Source organism: Passer domesticus, chromosome 27 (genome assembly GCF_036417665.1).
Source record: "Passer domesticus isolate bPasDom1 chromosome 27, bPasDom1.hap1, whole genome shotgun sequence".
Taxonomy (NCBI): Eukaryota; Metazoa; Chordata; class Aves; order Passeriformes; family Passeridae; genus Passer; species Passer domesticus.
The window spans coordinates 2,499,732-2,515,350 of NC_087500.1; the positions used below are offsets into that span (position 1 = coordinate 2,499,732).

A 15,619-nucleotide genomic window follows, 5' to 3' on the forward strand; every position below is an offset into this window, starting at 1 on the left:
GGACCTCAGCAAGCAGGAGAAAGAGGCTGATGGGAAACTCATGCAATTGAACAAGGGAAAGTGCAAATTCCCTTGTGTCAAAGAAGTCCAATACTGTCCCTGGGTCCATTGGACCAGGTGTTGCCAGGAGCTCAAGAGAGGTGACTGCTCCCCTGTGAAAATCGCCAATCACTTGTTTTTGAAATTTTAAAATTTTAATAGTAATAAAATAGTTATAAAAATAGTAATATAATTAAAATAATAAAATTTGAAATTTGAGGTTAGGACAATATGAGACAATAAAAACAAAGACATACGGACATCTGGGTACCTTTTTCAGGGCAACACAAGCCCGAAAAAGGACCCCGTTAACAGAGGATTAACCCTTAAAAACAATTACCTGTTTCATATTCATACATCTCATACATGATGCATAAATTCCATTCAAACAGAGGATTCTGTCTGGTCACTGTCAACTTCTTTCTCTTAATCCTTATGCCATCTTCCAGTCTCAGCAAGGTGGGAAGAAGTTAGTTTTCTACTGATAAGGGAGAAATAAATTCCCTTTCTCTGAAAGGTTTGGGTGTCCTGTGGCTCCTATCTGGTGCGAGTCCTTTCTTAAACAAATATCTTGCATAGCATAGTTTCTATTTTAACATTATGTTATAACCTAAAACTATATTTAAGAAAATTAATACAGCATAACTTTCTAACATACACATACAATATTCATTTTAATACTTGTGAAAAGCCAATCATAAAATACACATTTTTCACATCCCCTTTATGCAACACTGGGGGGAACACAGCTGCAGTGGCCTCCTCTGCCACCCTTCCTCTGTGACCATATTAGTGACAAAAGGGAACAGTAAGAGAGTGATAAGGTGAGTGGAAAATACTCTGGCCTACCAGACTCAAAGAGTTGTGGCCATTGCTTCAAACTCCAGCTGGCAAACAACTCTGGGGTCTCTCAGGGATCAGCAGTAGGACTACTAGTGTTGCATGTTGCCATTAATGTCATGAATACATGTCATCAAGGAGGACACTCTTCACAAGATTGGAGGACACTCTTCACTCCTTCCCAGTATTCATGAATGTCATGAATACTGGGAAGGAGGACACTCTTCACAACCAAGAACAGGCAGTGAACTGGCCTCTGTTGCCCAAGTTGTTCCCAGAAAATCCTGGAACCACCTATGCAAAGGAAACAGGGAATACAAACTAGACTCTGGAAGTTTTCTGCAACAGGAAACTAGGCAAGGAACAGCTGCTGGAACATGGGGCTTTCAGCCTCCTCACTGCCATCTGCAGAAAAACCCTGGCTGCAGTTTCCAGCCCCTGATCACAGACACAGCTCGGGGAAGCTGCTCCATCTCCTGGTTCAGGGCCCTGTTGCTGCCTCAGGCTGCAGGCTGGAGCAGTTCCGACTGATTTTTGCTGGAATATACTTGCTGGAGGAGGGGGAGAGTCCTTTTGCCAGGACACCAAGCTGTGTCCGTGCAGAGCCCGAGTGCTCTGAGCCCGGGCGAGAGCCCGAGCGGCGCCAGCGCAGGGTTCATACCGGGGCGGAGCTGGGGGCGATGGAGAGAGAGGAGAGGACAGAAAAGGAGGCGGCACAGTGAGAGCACAGAGCCGGGGCTCAGAGGCACAGCGACATGCGGCGGTGTCGGGGCGCGGCGCTGGCCGCGCTGCTGATCGGTGCGCGGGGCTGGCGGGGAGGGGCCGCGGTCTGGGGATGCGGTGATCCCGGAGGTTGCCGTCCTGCCTGCCTTCTTCTCAGACCGGTTACCGCGAACTGTTCTCCCATTCATCCCTCCCTCTTCTCCATCCCAAACTTCTATTCTATGCCAGAACCTCCAGAAACATTCTTTCTTTATAACTCATAAAATCAGTCCTTACCGATTGCTAATTTTCTTCTTGCTTTCTCCCATATCTTCCCATTCTCCAGTGACTCTCCTAATCGTTCTGTCATTCAAACATTCATCTCTCCACAAGCGATTAAAGAACGCTTCCATTCCTGCATCTAAGGTGCCCTGGTAACTGTTTTCCTCCTTATCTCTCTGTGCTCCTGACTGCTTCTGCGGGCTTTGATCTGGGGATTGGCAGGCAGAACTGGATAGAAAGTAGGAGTCGAAGTTTGTTCCATTTGTCTCCCTGGCAGTGGCTGCGGTCAGAGCCCAAGTGGAGCAAGAGCCATTCCTGGAGACCGCAGAGGGCACCAGCATCAGCATCAAGTGCTCTCACCCCAATATCCGGATGGGCGATTTCATCCACTTCTACCGTCATGTGCCGGGACAAAGGCCCGAACTCCTGGTCATGACTACTAAAGCGCCCAAGCAGGTGCAATCCCCTGAAGGGCGCCTGACGGTGTCGGCAGACCGGCGCTCGAGCGCGCTGTGGCTCGGGCGGCCCCGGCGCGGGGACGCGGCCGTGTATTACTGCGCGCTGGGGCCACGGGCAGAGGAGCCGGGGCTGCGGCCGGGCACGAACCGCCGCGGGCGGGGCCGGGCGGGGCCAGCAGGGGGCGCTGCCGGGGCGCGGCTCCGCAGCTCCTTCCGCTGCCCCGAGCCCGCACGCACCGGCACCGCCAGCGACAGGGAAAAGGCCCGCACACGCCCTGCCTGCCTGCCCTCAGTACCATTGCTATTGCTTCTCCTCACTTCCATCCCCTCCCTGACACCTTTCTGGGAATACAGCAGCACCCTGAGTAGGAGAAGAAGTAATTAAAGTACTCCTACTGCACATGCAGGAGTCTGCGCTACCACGAACACACTCAGGAGCTTGCCCACACACAAAAAATAACTGCATTGAATAGCTCGGCATTGATGAAGAGTTGTGTGCACACACATTTCCAAAGGAGACCCAGTCACCAACACTTCTTTTACCAGGCCCACACTGGTGTGCAAAGAGACACACTCACTCCTGTTCCTGCTCCTACACCAAAGTATATGAACACACATCTACGTGAACACTCTTGTCTAGAGATGTGCACACAAAAAACATATCCCAATAGAAATCTCTTCCCACACAGGCCCTCCCTTCTTCCCTCCTCAGCTCACCCTGGTGTTCACCAGGTTTTGCCTCCCCATGTGTCACCATTGGGCTGCTGGTTCTGAACCTGTCATGTTAAAACTGCCTTCAGGAAAGCCTTTGTGCCTCGATGGACATCTTACCCTCTGTTCTGGCTGTCAGTACACAAACTATGCCAGGACCTTGCCTGACTCTTTGTCTTTCCCCACAAGACTCCAGCCCTGCTGCACTTGTTCCTAGGTTTCCTCAGCAGCATCCATGGCTGATTGTGTCCTTGCCTGTATTCCTGGTTCGTGTGCACTTGTGTTCAGACAGGGTCCACAGGAATCCATGTGGGAGCACAAAATCCTGCATGAATCCCCCCCAATATGCAGAAGCCTCTGCATGTGTGTATGTCTGTGTGGGTGTGTCTGTGTGTGTCCATGTGTGTCTGCGTCCTATTCTGTTTCTCAATAAGTGAAATGTGTTGATCTCACCGGAGATGCTCTCCACTGCTCTGCCATGAGCATCACAGAGCAGCATTTGCCCTGACACCCAAGAAGCCCGGGTGTAGCAGGACAATGATGTAGCAGCATGCAGGAGATTTGTCCAGGGCAGAGACACTCAAATGCAGTCTCTGTTTCCTGAGCCCTCCTTCTCCCACTGCTCTGAACACAGACACACGGACATATGGTAACACGGACACACAGACAGGTGTCTCCAGGCCGGTGCACTGCTGCCCTCCCCTGATCTGCATCACATTGGTTTCGTGGACACAGAGAAAGGCTGAGGCTTTATGCCTACCTCCACTATGCGTTTGTGTGGGTTTCTTTCCAGTGCCCTGAAGGACAGTTCGGGAGTCCCCACATGACAGCAAAGGGAGGATGGGAGGGAACAGGTTATGGGAGCGAAGGAAACGCAGGCACTGTCAATGGTGAGCTGCACGATGGCAGGCCGATGCCCTGCCCCCCAGGCCGGCCCCGGCGCTGCCGACGTGCAGAGAGCCGAGCGCCGCCCCGCAGCCCCCGCGCTCGCCTCCGCTCCGTTCCCCGCCAGGACTCGGCGAGAGCCCGAGCGGCAGCGGCGCAGGGCTCAGCCCCGGGGCGGAGCTGGCGGCGGCGGAGAGGAGGCGGCACGGCCGCAGCAGAGCCGGGGCTCAGCGGCACAGCGAGGCTCGGCCGGCGGAGCGGCGGCATGCGGCGGGCTCGGGGCGCGGCGCTGCCGGCGCTGGCCGCGCTGATCATCGGTGAGAGGGGCTGGCGGTGGAGGGGCATCTGGGTCAGCAGGATACGTGAGACCGGCCCCAGCTCAAGATCTCTTGCTCTCCTGTTCCTTTTCGTTTCTTCTTTACCCTCTGTCCCATCCTGTGCCCTCATATTTTCCTCCCTCCATGAAGTCCGTGCTTTCCAGATTGCTTTATTTTTTCTTCTTGTCTCCATCCATCCATCCATCCATCCATCCATCCATCCATCCATCCATCCATCCATCCATCCCTCCCTCCCTCCCTCCCTCCATCCCTCTCAGCCACTCTGTTTTTCATTATTCCTTCTGATTTACCTTGAAAACAGCCGTCATAGGTTCCTATCATCAACCAAACACTCTCAGAAAAATAGTGTGTCTATACTCTAGTCTCAAAATGTATCTGAATTTCATCTAATCTTTCATCCTCTACCATCTCCCCCGAATGGCATTCTCTATGAAATAAATGTCATAGTTCTTTTCTTTCTGGCAGTGGCTGTAGCCCGAGCCCAGGTGCAGCAGGAGCCATTCCTGGAGACCACTGAGGGCACCGGCATCAACATCACCTGCTCACATCCCAAAATCGGCACTAACGATTGGATCCAGTGGTATCGTCACCTCCCGGCCCGAGCACCCGAATTCCTCGCCTTCACTGCTAGAGGCTCCAAGGATGTGCCGGCCATCGCAGGACAGCTGTGGGTGTCGGCAGATCGGCGCTCGAGCGCGCTGTGGCTCGGGGGGCCCCGGCGCGGGGACGCGGCCGTGTATTACTGCGCGCTGGGGCCACGGGCAGAGGAGCCGGGGCTGCGGCCGGGCACGAACCGCCGCGGGCGGGGCCGGGCGGGGCCAGCAGGGGGCGCTGCCGGGGCGCGGCTCCGCAGCTCCTTCCGCTGCCCCGAGCCCGCACGCACCGGCACCGCCAGTGACACCGAAAGGCCCGCACACGCCCTGCCTGCCTGCCCTCAGTGCAGGTGCTATTGCTTCTCCTCACTTCCATCCCCTCCCTGACACCTTTCTGGGAATACAGCAGCACCCTGAGTAGGAGAAGAAGTAATTAAAGTACTCCTACTGCACATGCAGGAGTCTGCGCTACCACGAACACACTCAGGAGCTTGCCCACACACAAAAAATAACTGCATTGAATAGCTCGGCATTGATGAAGAGTTGTGTGCACACACATTTCCAAAGGAGACCCAGTCACCAACACTTCTTTTACCAGGCCCACACTGGTGTGCAAAGAGACACACTCACTCCTGTTCCTGCTCCTACACCAAAGTATATGAACACACATCTACGTGAACACTCTTGTCTAGAGATGTGCACACAAAAAACATATCCCAATAGAAATCTCTTCCCACACAGGCCCTCCCTTCTTCCCTCCTCAGCTCACCCTGGTGTTCACCGGGTTTTGCCTCCCCATGTGTCACCATTGGGCTGCTGGTTCTGAACCTGTCATGTTAAAACTGCCTTCAGGAAAGCCTTTGTGCCTCGATGGACATCTTACCCTCTGTTCTGGCTGTCAGTACACAAACTATGCCAGGACCTTGCCTGACTCTTTGTCTTTCCCCACAAGACTCCAGCCCTGCTGCACTTGTTCCCAGGTTTCCTCAGCAGCGTCCATGGCTGATTGTGTCCTTGCCTGTTCTCCTGGTTTGTGTGCACTTGTGTTCAGGCAGGGTCCACAGGAATCCATGTGGGAGCACAAAATCCTGCATGAATCCCCCCCAATATGCAGAAGCCTCTGCATGTGTGTATGTCTGTGTGGGTGTGTCTGTATGTGTCCATGTCTGTCTGCGTCCTATTCTGTTTCTCAATAAGTGAAATGATTTGATCTCACTGGAGCTGCTCTCCACTGCTCTGCCATGAGCATCACAGAGCAGCATTTGCCCTGACACACGAGAAGCCCGGGTGTAGCAGGACAATGATGTAGCAGCATGCAGGAGATTCGTCCAGGGAAGAGGTGCTCAAATGCAGTCTCTGCTTTCTGACCCCTCCTTCTCCCACTGCTCTAAACACAGACACACGGACATATGGTAACACGGACACACAGACAGGTGTCTCCAGGCCGGTGCACTGCTGCCCTCCCCTGAGCTACATCACTTTAGTTTCGTGGACTCTGAGAAAGTCTAAGGCTTTATGCCCAGCTTCTCTATCCGTTTGAGAGGATTTCCTTCCAGTACCACGAAGCAAAATTCGGCAGTCCTAACATGACAGCAAAGGGAGGATGGGAGGGAACAGATGATGGGAGCGAAGGAAAGGCAGGCAGTGTCAATGGTGAGCTGCACGATGGCAGGCCGATGCCCTGCCCCCCAGGCCGGCCCCGGCGCTGCCGACGTGCAGAGAGCCGAGCGCCGCCCCGCAGCCCCCGCGCTCGCCTCCGCTCCGTTCCCCGCCAGGACTCGGCGAGAGCCCGAGCGGCAGCGGCGCAGGGCTCAGCCCCGGGGCGGAGCTGGCGGCGGCGGAGAGGAGGCGGCACGGCCGCAGCAGAGCCGGGGCTCAGCGGCACAGCGAGGCTCGGCCGGCGGAGCGGCGGCATGCGGCGGGCTCGGGGCGCGGCGCTGCCGGCGCTGGCCGCGCTGATCATCGGTGCGCGGGGGTACCGAACGGGCCGGTTCTGAGTTGGGGTAATCCCGCAGGTCCCCGGAGGCTGCCGTCCTGCCTGGCTTCTTCTCAGACCTTTTCTTGAGAGCTGTTCTCCCTTTCATCCCTCCCTCTTCTCCATCCCATACTTCCACATAATCTCTGGGTTTTTTTCTCTACCCAACTCGGCTCAAGCTTTCTTTCTTTAATATATACTAAATCAGTCCTTAGCCCTTGTTCGTTTTCTTCTCTTTTTCTTCTTCCTCCCACATCGTCCCATTCTACTGCGACTGCTCCGATCCTTCTGTCATTGATTCATTCACGACTCCACAAACGATTCATGGGCACTTCACTCCCTACAAATCTTATTGGCATCCTCTGGGAGCTGTTTTGCTCCTCATCTCTCCGTGTTCCTGACTGCTTCTGTGGACTTTGTTCTGGCGATTGGCAGGCAGAACTGGGTAGAAAGTAGGACTTGAGGTTTGTTTGTTTTTTCTCCCTGGCAGTGGCTGTGGTCAGAGCCCAAGTGCAGCAGGAGCCATTCCTGGAGACCACCGAGGGCACCAGCATCAGCATCAAGTGCTCTCACCCCAACATACGTACAGGCGATTTCATCCACTTCTACCGTCAGCTGCCGGGACAAAGCCCCGAACTCGTGGTGTACACTGCTAAAGCGCCCAAGGAGGTGCGATCCCCTGAAGGGCGCCTAACGGTGTCGGCAGACCGGCGCTCGAGCGCGCTGTGGCTCGGGCGGCCCCGGCGCGGGGACGCGGCCGTGTATTACTGCGCGCTGGGGCCACGGGCAGAGGAGCCGGGGCTGCGGCCGGGCACGAACCGCCGCGGGCGGGGCCGGGCGGGGCCAGCAGGGGGCGCTGCCGCTCCCGCTTGACGCCGCTCGCCGGGGCCGGCACCGAGCCGCGCCCGCAACCCCCGGCATCCCGACCGGGAGCAACCACGGGCCCGCCACACGGCCTGGCCTGCTGCCAGAGACCCCTCCGGGCACAAGGATGCTGCCCTGCACGGCGCACAAACCAATTCTGCTGGAACAGAACATTTCAGCAGCGGTCAAGGCAATCAGGAAAGGAATTTCTGATCCCATTGCATTGGCAGCCAAAGGAAGGCTCAGGAGATGTTGGCTCGTTGCTCGGTGAGGAAAGGGGCTTGCTGGCAAATGACAGAGAAAAGGCTGACACACTCCGTGGCTGCTTGCCCTCAGTTTAACTGCTTTGCTTCTCCTCACTTCCATCGCATCCCTGAGCCTCCCTGAATTGTTTCTGGGAATAATGCAGCACCGTGAATAGGAGAAGTATTTAAAGAACTCCTAGTTCACATACATGAGTTCACAGTACCGCAAACACACTCTGGAGCTTGCACACACCCAAACAGTAACTCACATCTCTGCATTGATGAAGAGGTGTGTGCACACACATTTCCAAAGGAGACCCAGGCACAAACACATTTCTCCTTCTGCCATGTCCCCACTGATGTGCAAACACTCACACTCACTCCTATGCCTGCTCCTGCACCCAAGCCTGCACATGTACATCTATGTGAATATCCTCCATGCAGAGATGGGAACACATAAAGCACATCCCAGCATGGATCTATTCCCACACACTTAGATATACACCTTCCCTACTTCCCTCCTCAGCTCACCCGGATGGCCACCGGGTTTTGTCTCCCTGTGTGTCACCATTGGGCTGCTGGTTCCAATTCTGTCCTGTTAAAATTGCCTTCAGAAAGCAGCCGTGACTGTCTGGACATCTTACCCTCTGTTCAGCCTGTGGTTACACAAACTATGACAGGGCCTTGCCTGACTCCTTGTCCTTCCCCACAAGGCTCCAGCCCTGCTGCACTTGTTCCCAGATTTCCTCAGCAGCGTCCATGGCTGATTGTGTCCTTACCTGTGCCCCTGGTTAGTGTGTGCTTGTGTTCAAGGAATCCATGTGGGAGCACAAATTCGTGCATGAATCTCCCCCGATATGAAGGAGCCTGTGAGTGTGTCTGTGTGTGTCCCTGTGTCCCTGTGTCCTATTGTGTTACTCAACCAGTGAAATGCCTTGATCTCAGTGGAGACACTCTTCCCTGGTCTGCTCTGATCATCATGGAGCAGCATTTGCCAAGACTCAGAAGGATCCTGGATGCAGTTGAACAGTGATGCCACAACGTGCAGGAGATTTGTCCAGGGAAGAGGCACTGAAATGCAGTCCCTTCTCCCTGAGGCCTCCTTCTCCCACTGCTCTAAACATCACACTCTGCTGCTGCCAATTGCCAGCCCCAACAAGGATGGTTTCACCCAAGTTTGGATTTTTAGCTTAATTCTGTTTGAAATATTGGGAGTGGCTCACCATGGCTGGGAGTCCTAACATACATACATGGACACAAGACACACACACACATAGATGGACACACATACACACACAAACACGGACACACGGACACACAGACACAGGTTTCTCCAGCCCACAGCTGCCCTCCCCTGAGCTGCATCACATTGGTTTTGTGGACACAGAGAAAGGCTGAGGCTTTATGCCCAGCTCCTGTAACTGCGTGTGTGGATTTCTTTCCGGTGCCCTGAAGGACAGTTCGGGAGTCCCCACATGACAGCAAAGGGAGGATGGGAGGGAACAGGTTATGGGAGCGAAGGAAAGGCAGGCAGTGTCAATCGTGAGCTCCACGATGGCAGGCCGATGCCCTGCCCCCCAGGCCGGCCCCGGCGCTGCCGACGTGCAGAGAGCCGAGCGCCGCCCCGCAGCCCCCGCGCTCGCCTCCGCTCCGTTCCCCGCCAGGACTCGGCGAGAGCCCGAGCGGCAGCGGCGCAGGGCTCAGCCCCGGGGCGGAGCTGGCGGCGGCGGAGAGGAGGCGGCACGGCCGCAGCAGAGCCGGGGCTCAGCGGCACAGCGAGGCTCGGCCGGCGGAGCGGCGGCATGCGGCGGGCTCGGGGCGCGGCGCTGCCGGCGCTGGCCGCGCTGATCATCGGTGCGCGGGGGCGGGGAAGGGGCCACGGTCTGGGCTGGGGTGATCCCGCTGGTCCCCGGAGGCTGCCGTCCTGTCTGGCTTCTTGCCAGGACTTTTCTCAAGAACTCTTCTCCCGTTCATCCTTCCTTCTTCTCCATCCGATACTCCCACAGAATTCTCTGGAATGTATTCTATGCGACAACCTGGACAATCATACCTTCTTTATAATTGACAAAGTTGGTCCATACACCTTGCTTATTTTCCTACTGTCTTTTTGTGCTTCCTCCCACATCCTCCCATTCTCCAGTGACTGCACTGATCCTTCTGTCATTCAGTCATACATTTCTCCACAAACGATTCATTGACACGTTCATTGCTCTGTATCTTCTTGGCATCCTCTGGGAACTGTTTTCCTCCTCATCCCTCTGTGCTCCTGACTGCTTCTGCGGGCTTTGTTCTGGGAATTGGCAGGCAGAACTGAATAGAAAGCAGGAGTTGTGGTTTGTTTGTTTTTTCTCCCTGGCAGTGGCTGCTGTCAAAGCCCAAGTGGAGCAGGAGCCATTCCTGGAGACCGTTGAAGGCACCGGCATCAGTATCAAGTGCTCTCACCCCAATATCCAGAGGGGCGATTTCATTCACTGGTACCGTCAGCTGCCGGGCAAAGGGCCCGAACTCGTGGTCATGACTGTGCAAGCGTCCAAGGAGGTGCGATCCCCTGAAGGGCGCCTGACGGTGTCGGCAGATCGGCGTCGGAGCGCGCTGTGGCTCGGGCGGCCCCGGCGCGGGGACGCGGCCGTGTATTACTGCGCGGTGGGGGCCACGGGCAGAGGAGCCGGGGCTGCGGCCGGGCACGAACCGCCGCGGGCGGGGCCGGGCGGGGCCAGCAGGGGGCGCTGCCGCTCCGCCCGCCGCGCTCCCGCGGTTCCGATCTGCAAAGGACCCGGCCACCCTCACCTTCCCCCTGACAGGCATTGATCCTTTCCCTGCACATCAGTAACACCTCACGTGTCCTGAAAAGCAAACACAAGGGTTTAGCAACGCTGCAAGTGTCAGAGGGAGGCACTGGAAAGACAGGGCTCCACATGAGGTTACTGCCCGGATACTTTCTCTCGAGCCCCCTTTTCCTTTAGGGACAGGAGCTTCTCAGCGCCTTCATGAACTCCTTTGCATGTGGAACTTCAGCAGAGGCCACAGTCAGGGCATTTGGAAGGTGAGAGTGTCTGCTTCTCTAAGGCTCACATCACGTCCGTTTTCCTTTCCCAAGGGAAGAACAAGGAAAAGCAAAGTGATGAACAAAGCACACAATGACATCAATCGGGCAGTAGGTGATAAGGGAGAGAAGGAGGGAGCTCAGAGCTCACCTACTTCTAATGGATGGCCCATTAGCAAACTGCTGTGAAGTGGCTCAGGCTGAGTTTGTGAGTGAAAAGAAGGGATAATAAGAACATGAAAATAATAAAGGTTTAAGAAGGTCTTGTAGTGTTAGAGAACACCCACCAAGGAATGCTGGTGAGGCTGTGCAGTCTCCAGCCTTGGAGTTCTCCAAAAGCCACAAGGCTTTGGAGATTAGCAGTGACACCACAGAGCTGAGGACACCTCGGAAAGTTGAGAAACCTCAGTGCGGAAGAATCCCCCCAGCTTCCAGATGCCCACCCTGGCTGTGCAGCAGAGCTGGCCATTGCAGCTGCGGAGGGGAGGACTCCACTGGGAGCTGAGCGGGATCAGCCCCTTCCCATCACTGAGGCCCCAGGGGCACGGGATGCTCACAGTGCCAATGGCTGAGGGAGCCTCGGGGGCTGCTGCTGGGCGAGCCAGAAACGCACAAGGAGCAGTGCAGGCACTGCAGGGGCAGGTCACTGCTCTGCCTGCTCCCACCGCTGCTTCCTTTGCTGCCGCCCAGAGTCGTTTCCGGCAGCTCTGTTCTCTCGGGGCTGGGACGCGCTTTCTGCCTCTGCCCCACTCAGCAAACACGCAGCTTGCTCTCGCCATGCACCTCGCAAATCTCATCCTCACCGTCTGCCTGGGCCAGCTCCTCGGTAAGTCCTGGATCTTCCCCAAGGCACCCCTGTTCTTCTTCTTCTTCTCTTCTTCTTCTTCCTTTCCCTCAGAAAATCCTCAAAAGCCTAATCAGCACCATGGGGGAAAATGCCAGTGAATGAAGGGAGAAGACGAAGAAAAAATCTGCTTCTCTTTGTGGTTTTGCAAGTGTTTCCTGAAGGAGCTATTTAATTTGAACATGGAAAAGGAAGAGAGAGAAACATCCGGCCCTTTACTGTCTTTTCTCTTCCCTTATTCCATCTCCCTCTGCCACTCTCTTCTCATCCTTTTGCAGTCACCTCAGGAGATCTCAGCTGTCTCTACAGTCCCACATTCTTCCCATTTCAACCAACATTCCCAGCTCCTCTCAAGCCCTCCCCAGACACCTCCAAGTTCTCCCTGCACTGACATTAACAGGGTGTCCCATTCTGCCTCCAGCCTCACACAGCTCTGCCACGGCTTCCAGAGTTCACTGGGATGGACACAACCAGGGCTCCCCCTTTCCAGCATCATCATTGTGTGTGCTTAGAGACTGAGGAGCCCTCAGAGGTGACAGGGATGGGGAAGCAGGATGAGCCTTTCTGCTGCACCTCGCTGGTCTCCTCAGGCAGCTGGAGAGTTGCTGGTTCCAGCGCACACAGTTCAGCCATGACAGGCTGTTCCCCTTTCCAGCTCTCCTTTAGAGGATGCGGATCAAAGAGCTCTGAACTCCTGCCCAAAATATTTCAGGACTATGCTACAAGGCAGGCAGCTTTCTTCACCAGAATTTTCCATGCACTTCGATTTGCTTCTCATGATCATTCCCTGTGGAGCTACTGACTCTGACTCTCTTGCAGGCACCACGGCGCAGATCACAGTCACCCAGGAACATGGAGCAGTCACAGTCAAGCAGGGACATCCCTTCCACACCACCTGCAAATACCAGAGCAGTGGTTTCGACAGCTTGCTCTGGTACCAGCTGCAGAAAGGCCAAGCCCCACGGCTGCTCTCCTATCAGGCAGGGACTGGCCCCAGGCACAGCGGCCGTTTCACCACGCACCTGAACACCACGGGCAAATCCAGTGTCCTGCAGCTGGAGCACGTGGAGCTCTCTGACACTGCCTTGTACCTCTGTGCTGTGCAGGACACCCTGGTGCAGGCAGCGTCCTCAGCTGTGCAACAACCCGGGCAGGGAGGGGATGTGTCAGTGCAAGGCTGAGCTTGGGGAGGGACCCTGATCTCATCCTGCTGCTCAGCATCAGCTGCATCTCTATGTGTGTACAACAGTCTGATGGTTTTGACATCAACCAATCCATCACTTCTATTGAAATATTATTTTGGACTATTTTTGACTCATTTCCACAGTGTGCAGTCTCAAAGTAAAGAAAAATATCCCCTGTGCTTGCCTGGGACCTTGTCCTCCACATTCCAGCCCTGCTGCATTTGTCCCCACATGTCCTCAGCAGAGCCCAGGGCTGGTTGTGTGTTCCTGCCTTGTGAGCCCGTGGAGCAGCCCCGTTTGCATGGACACACGTGAAGCACGGATTTGTGTGTGGCTGCACACGGGAGAGCACGGCCCTGTGTCTGTCCGTGTGTGTCCCTGATCGCGAGGGAATTTCCTGAGCATGCCAGGGACAGCGAGCAGTGCCCTGGCCCTGAGCAGCACAGAGCAGCAGCTTGCCAGGCTCGCCAAGAGCCCGAGTGCAGCTGAGCGGGGCCGGCAGCTGCCCGCTGCAGGTGCGTGCAGGGTGGATGTGCGTGCCATGCGGTGTCGCTGCTGTGTGCGGTGGGACACAGCTGTCCCTTGTCCCTGGCCACGGCAAAGGTCCTGGTGTGGCTCGTGGCGCTGGTGGCGTGAGAGGCGGGGGCTGAGGCGGGTGGCGGGGCGGAGCTGGCGGCGGCGGAGAGGAGGCGGCACGGCCGCAGCAGAGCCGGGGCTCAGCGGCACAGCGAGGCTCGGCCGGCGGAGCGGCGGCATGCGGCGGGCTCGGGGCGCGGCGCTGCCGGCGCTGGCCGCACTGATCATCGGTGCGCCTGGGCGGGGAAGGGCCTTGGCTGGGTTGGGGTGATCCCGCAGGTGCCCGGAGGCTGCCGTCCTGCCTGACTTCTTCACACATCTTTTCTCGAGACTTCTTGTCCCATTCATCCCTCCGCTTCTCCATCCCATACTCCCGCAGAAATCTCCTGATCCTATTCTGTGTCCAACCCTGCACAAGCATTCCATTCCTCTGCTTCTTAGTGGCTTACAAAGTCAGTCCTCAGCCGTTGGCACTTTTCTTCTTTTCTTTTTGTGGTTTCTCCTACATCCTTCCATTCTAAAGTGACTGCACTTTTATTCCTGTCATTCACACATTCATGTCTCCACAAAGTAGTAAAGGACACTTCCATTCCTGCTTATCCTGAAATCAACTCAGCACTCTTTTTCTCATAATCTCTGTACATTCCTGACTGTTTCGGCGGGAATAATTACGTCCAGTGGGGCAGTGCAGAATTTAAAGTTTATCCGTTTTCTTTCCCTGGCAGTGGCTTCAAGCAGAGCCCAGGTGCAGCAGGAGCCATTCCTGGCGACCACCGAGGGCATCGGCATCAACATCACCTGCTCACATCCCACTAAAAGGAGCAACGATTACATCCATTTCTACCGTCAGCTGCCGGGACAAAGCCCCGAATTCCTCGCAGTTGCTTATACAAGTTCCAAGGCTGTGCCGGCCATTGCAGGACAGCTGTGGGTGTCGCAGGACGGGCGTCGGAGCGCGCTGTGGCTCGGGCGGCCCCGGCGCGGGGACGCGGCCGTGTATTACTGCGCGCTGGGGCCACGGGCAGAGGAGCCGGGGCTGCGGCCGGGCACGAACCGCCGCGGGCGGGGCCGGGCGGGGCCAGCAGGGGGCGCTGCCGCTCCCGCTTGACGCCGCTCGCCGGGGCCGGCACCGAGCCGCGCCCGCAACCCCCGGCATCCCGACCGGGAGCAACCACGGGCCCGCCACACGGCCCGGCCTGCTGCCAGAGACCCCTCCGGGCACAAGGATGCTGCCCTGCACGGCGCTCAAACCAATTCTGCTGGAATGGAACATTTCAGCAGCGGTCAAAGCAATCAGGAAAGGAATTTCTGATCCCATTGCGTTGGCAGCCAAAGGAAGGCTCAGGAGATGTTGGCTCCCCGCTCGGTGAGGAAAGGGGACCTAGTGACAAATGACAGGGAAAGGCCGACACAGTCCATGCCTGCCTGCCTTCGGTTTAACTCCTGAGCTTCTCCTCACTTCCATCGCATCCCTGAGCCTCCCTGAATTGTTTCTGGGAATAAAGCAGCACCCTGAGAAGGGGAATTATTTATAGAACTCCCTCAACAGACACACGACTTCATGGTATCACAAACACACTCTGGAGCTTGTACACAGCCAAACAGTAACTCATAGCTCGGCATTTATGAAGAGGTGTGTGCACAACATTTCTGAAGGAGACCCGGGCCAGACACTTTTCCTTCTGCCATGTCCCCACTCATGTGCAAACACTCACATCCACTACTATTCCTGCTCCTGTCCACAAGTCGGTGCACGCACATCTACATGAACACTCCTGTCTAGAGATGTGGACGCATAAAGCACACCCTAACATGGATCTATTCCCACACACTTAGATATACACCTTCCCTACTTCCCTGCTCAGCTCACCCTGATGGTTACTGAGTTTTTGCCTCCCCGTGTCTCAACGCTGGGCTGCTGGTTCCAATGCTGCCCCATTAAAATTGCCTTCAGGAATGTAGGCGTGCCTCTCTGGACATCTTACCCTCTGTTCAGCCTCTCAGTACCTAAAACGTGCCAGGGCCTTGCCTGACTCTTTG

General features: G+C 55.9%; 5 gene segments (V, D, J or C); all 5 read left to right on the top strand.

The window, feature by feature from the left end:
* Positions 1 to 4,182: 4,182 nt before the first annotated feature.
* LOC135286541 (T cell receptor alpha variable 4-like) lies at positions 4,183 to 5,235 on the top strand. The segment is given in 2 exon segments: positions 4,183 to 4,234; positions 4,721 to 5,235. Coding segments are annotated over 2 exon segments (567 nt in total).
* Positions 5,236 to 6,761: 1,526 nt separating this feature from the next.
* Positions 6,762 to 7,696, top strand: LOC135286542 (T cell receptor alpha variable 4-like). The segment is given in 2 exon segments: positions 6,762 to 6,813; positions 7,314 to 7,696. Coding segments are annotated over 2 exon segments (435 nt in total).
* Positions 7,697 to 9,734: 2,038 nt separating this feature from the next.
* LOC135286543 (T cell receptor alpha variable 4-like) lies at positions 9,735 to 10,740 on the top strand. The segment is given in 2 exon segments: positions 9,735 to 9,786; positions 10,292 to 10,740. Coding segments are annotated over 2 exon segments (501 nt in total).
* Positions 10,741 to 11,680: 940 nt separating this feature from the next.
* LOC135286544 (T cell receptor alpha variable 1-2-like) lies at positions 11,681 to 13,000 on the top strand. The segment is given in 2 exon segments: positions 11,681 to 11,801; positions 12,639 to 13,000. Coding segments are annotated over 2 exon segments (411 nt in total).
* Positions 13,001 to 13,757: 757 nt separating this feature from the next.
* Positions 13,758 to 14,687, top strand: LOC135286545 (T cell receptor alpha variable 4-like). The segment is given in 2 exon segments: positions 13,758 to 13,809; positions 14,305 to 14,687. Coding segments are annotated over 2 exon segments (435 nt in total).
* Positions 14,688 to 15,619: the final 932 nt, after the last annotated feature.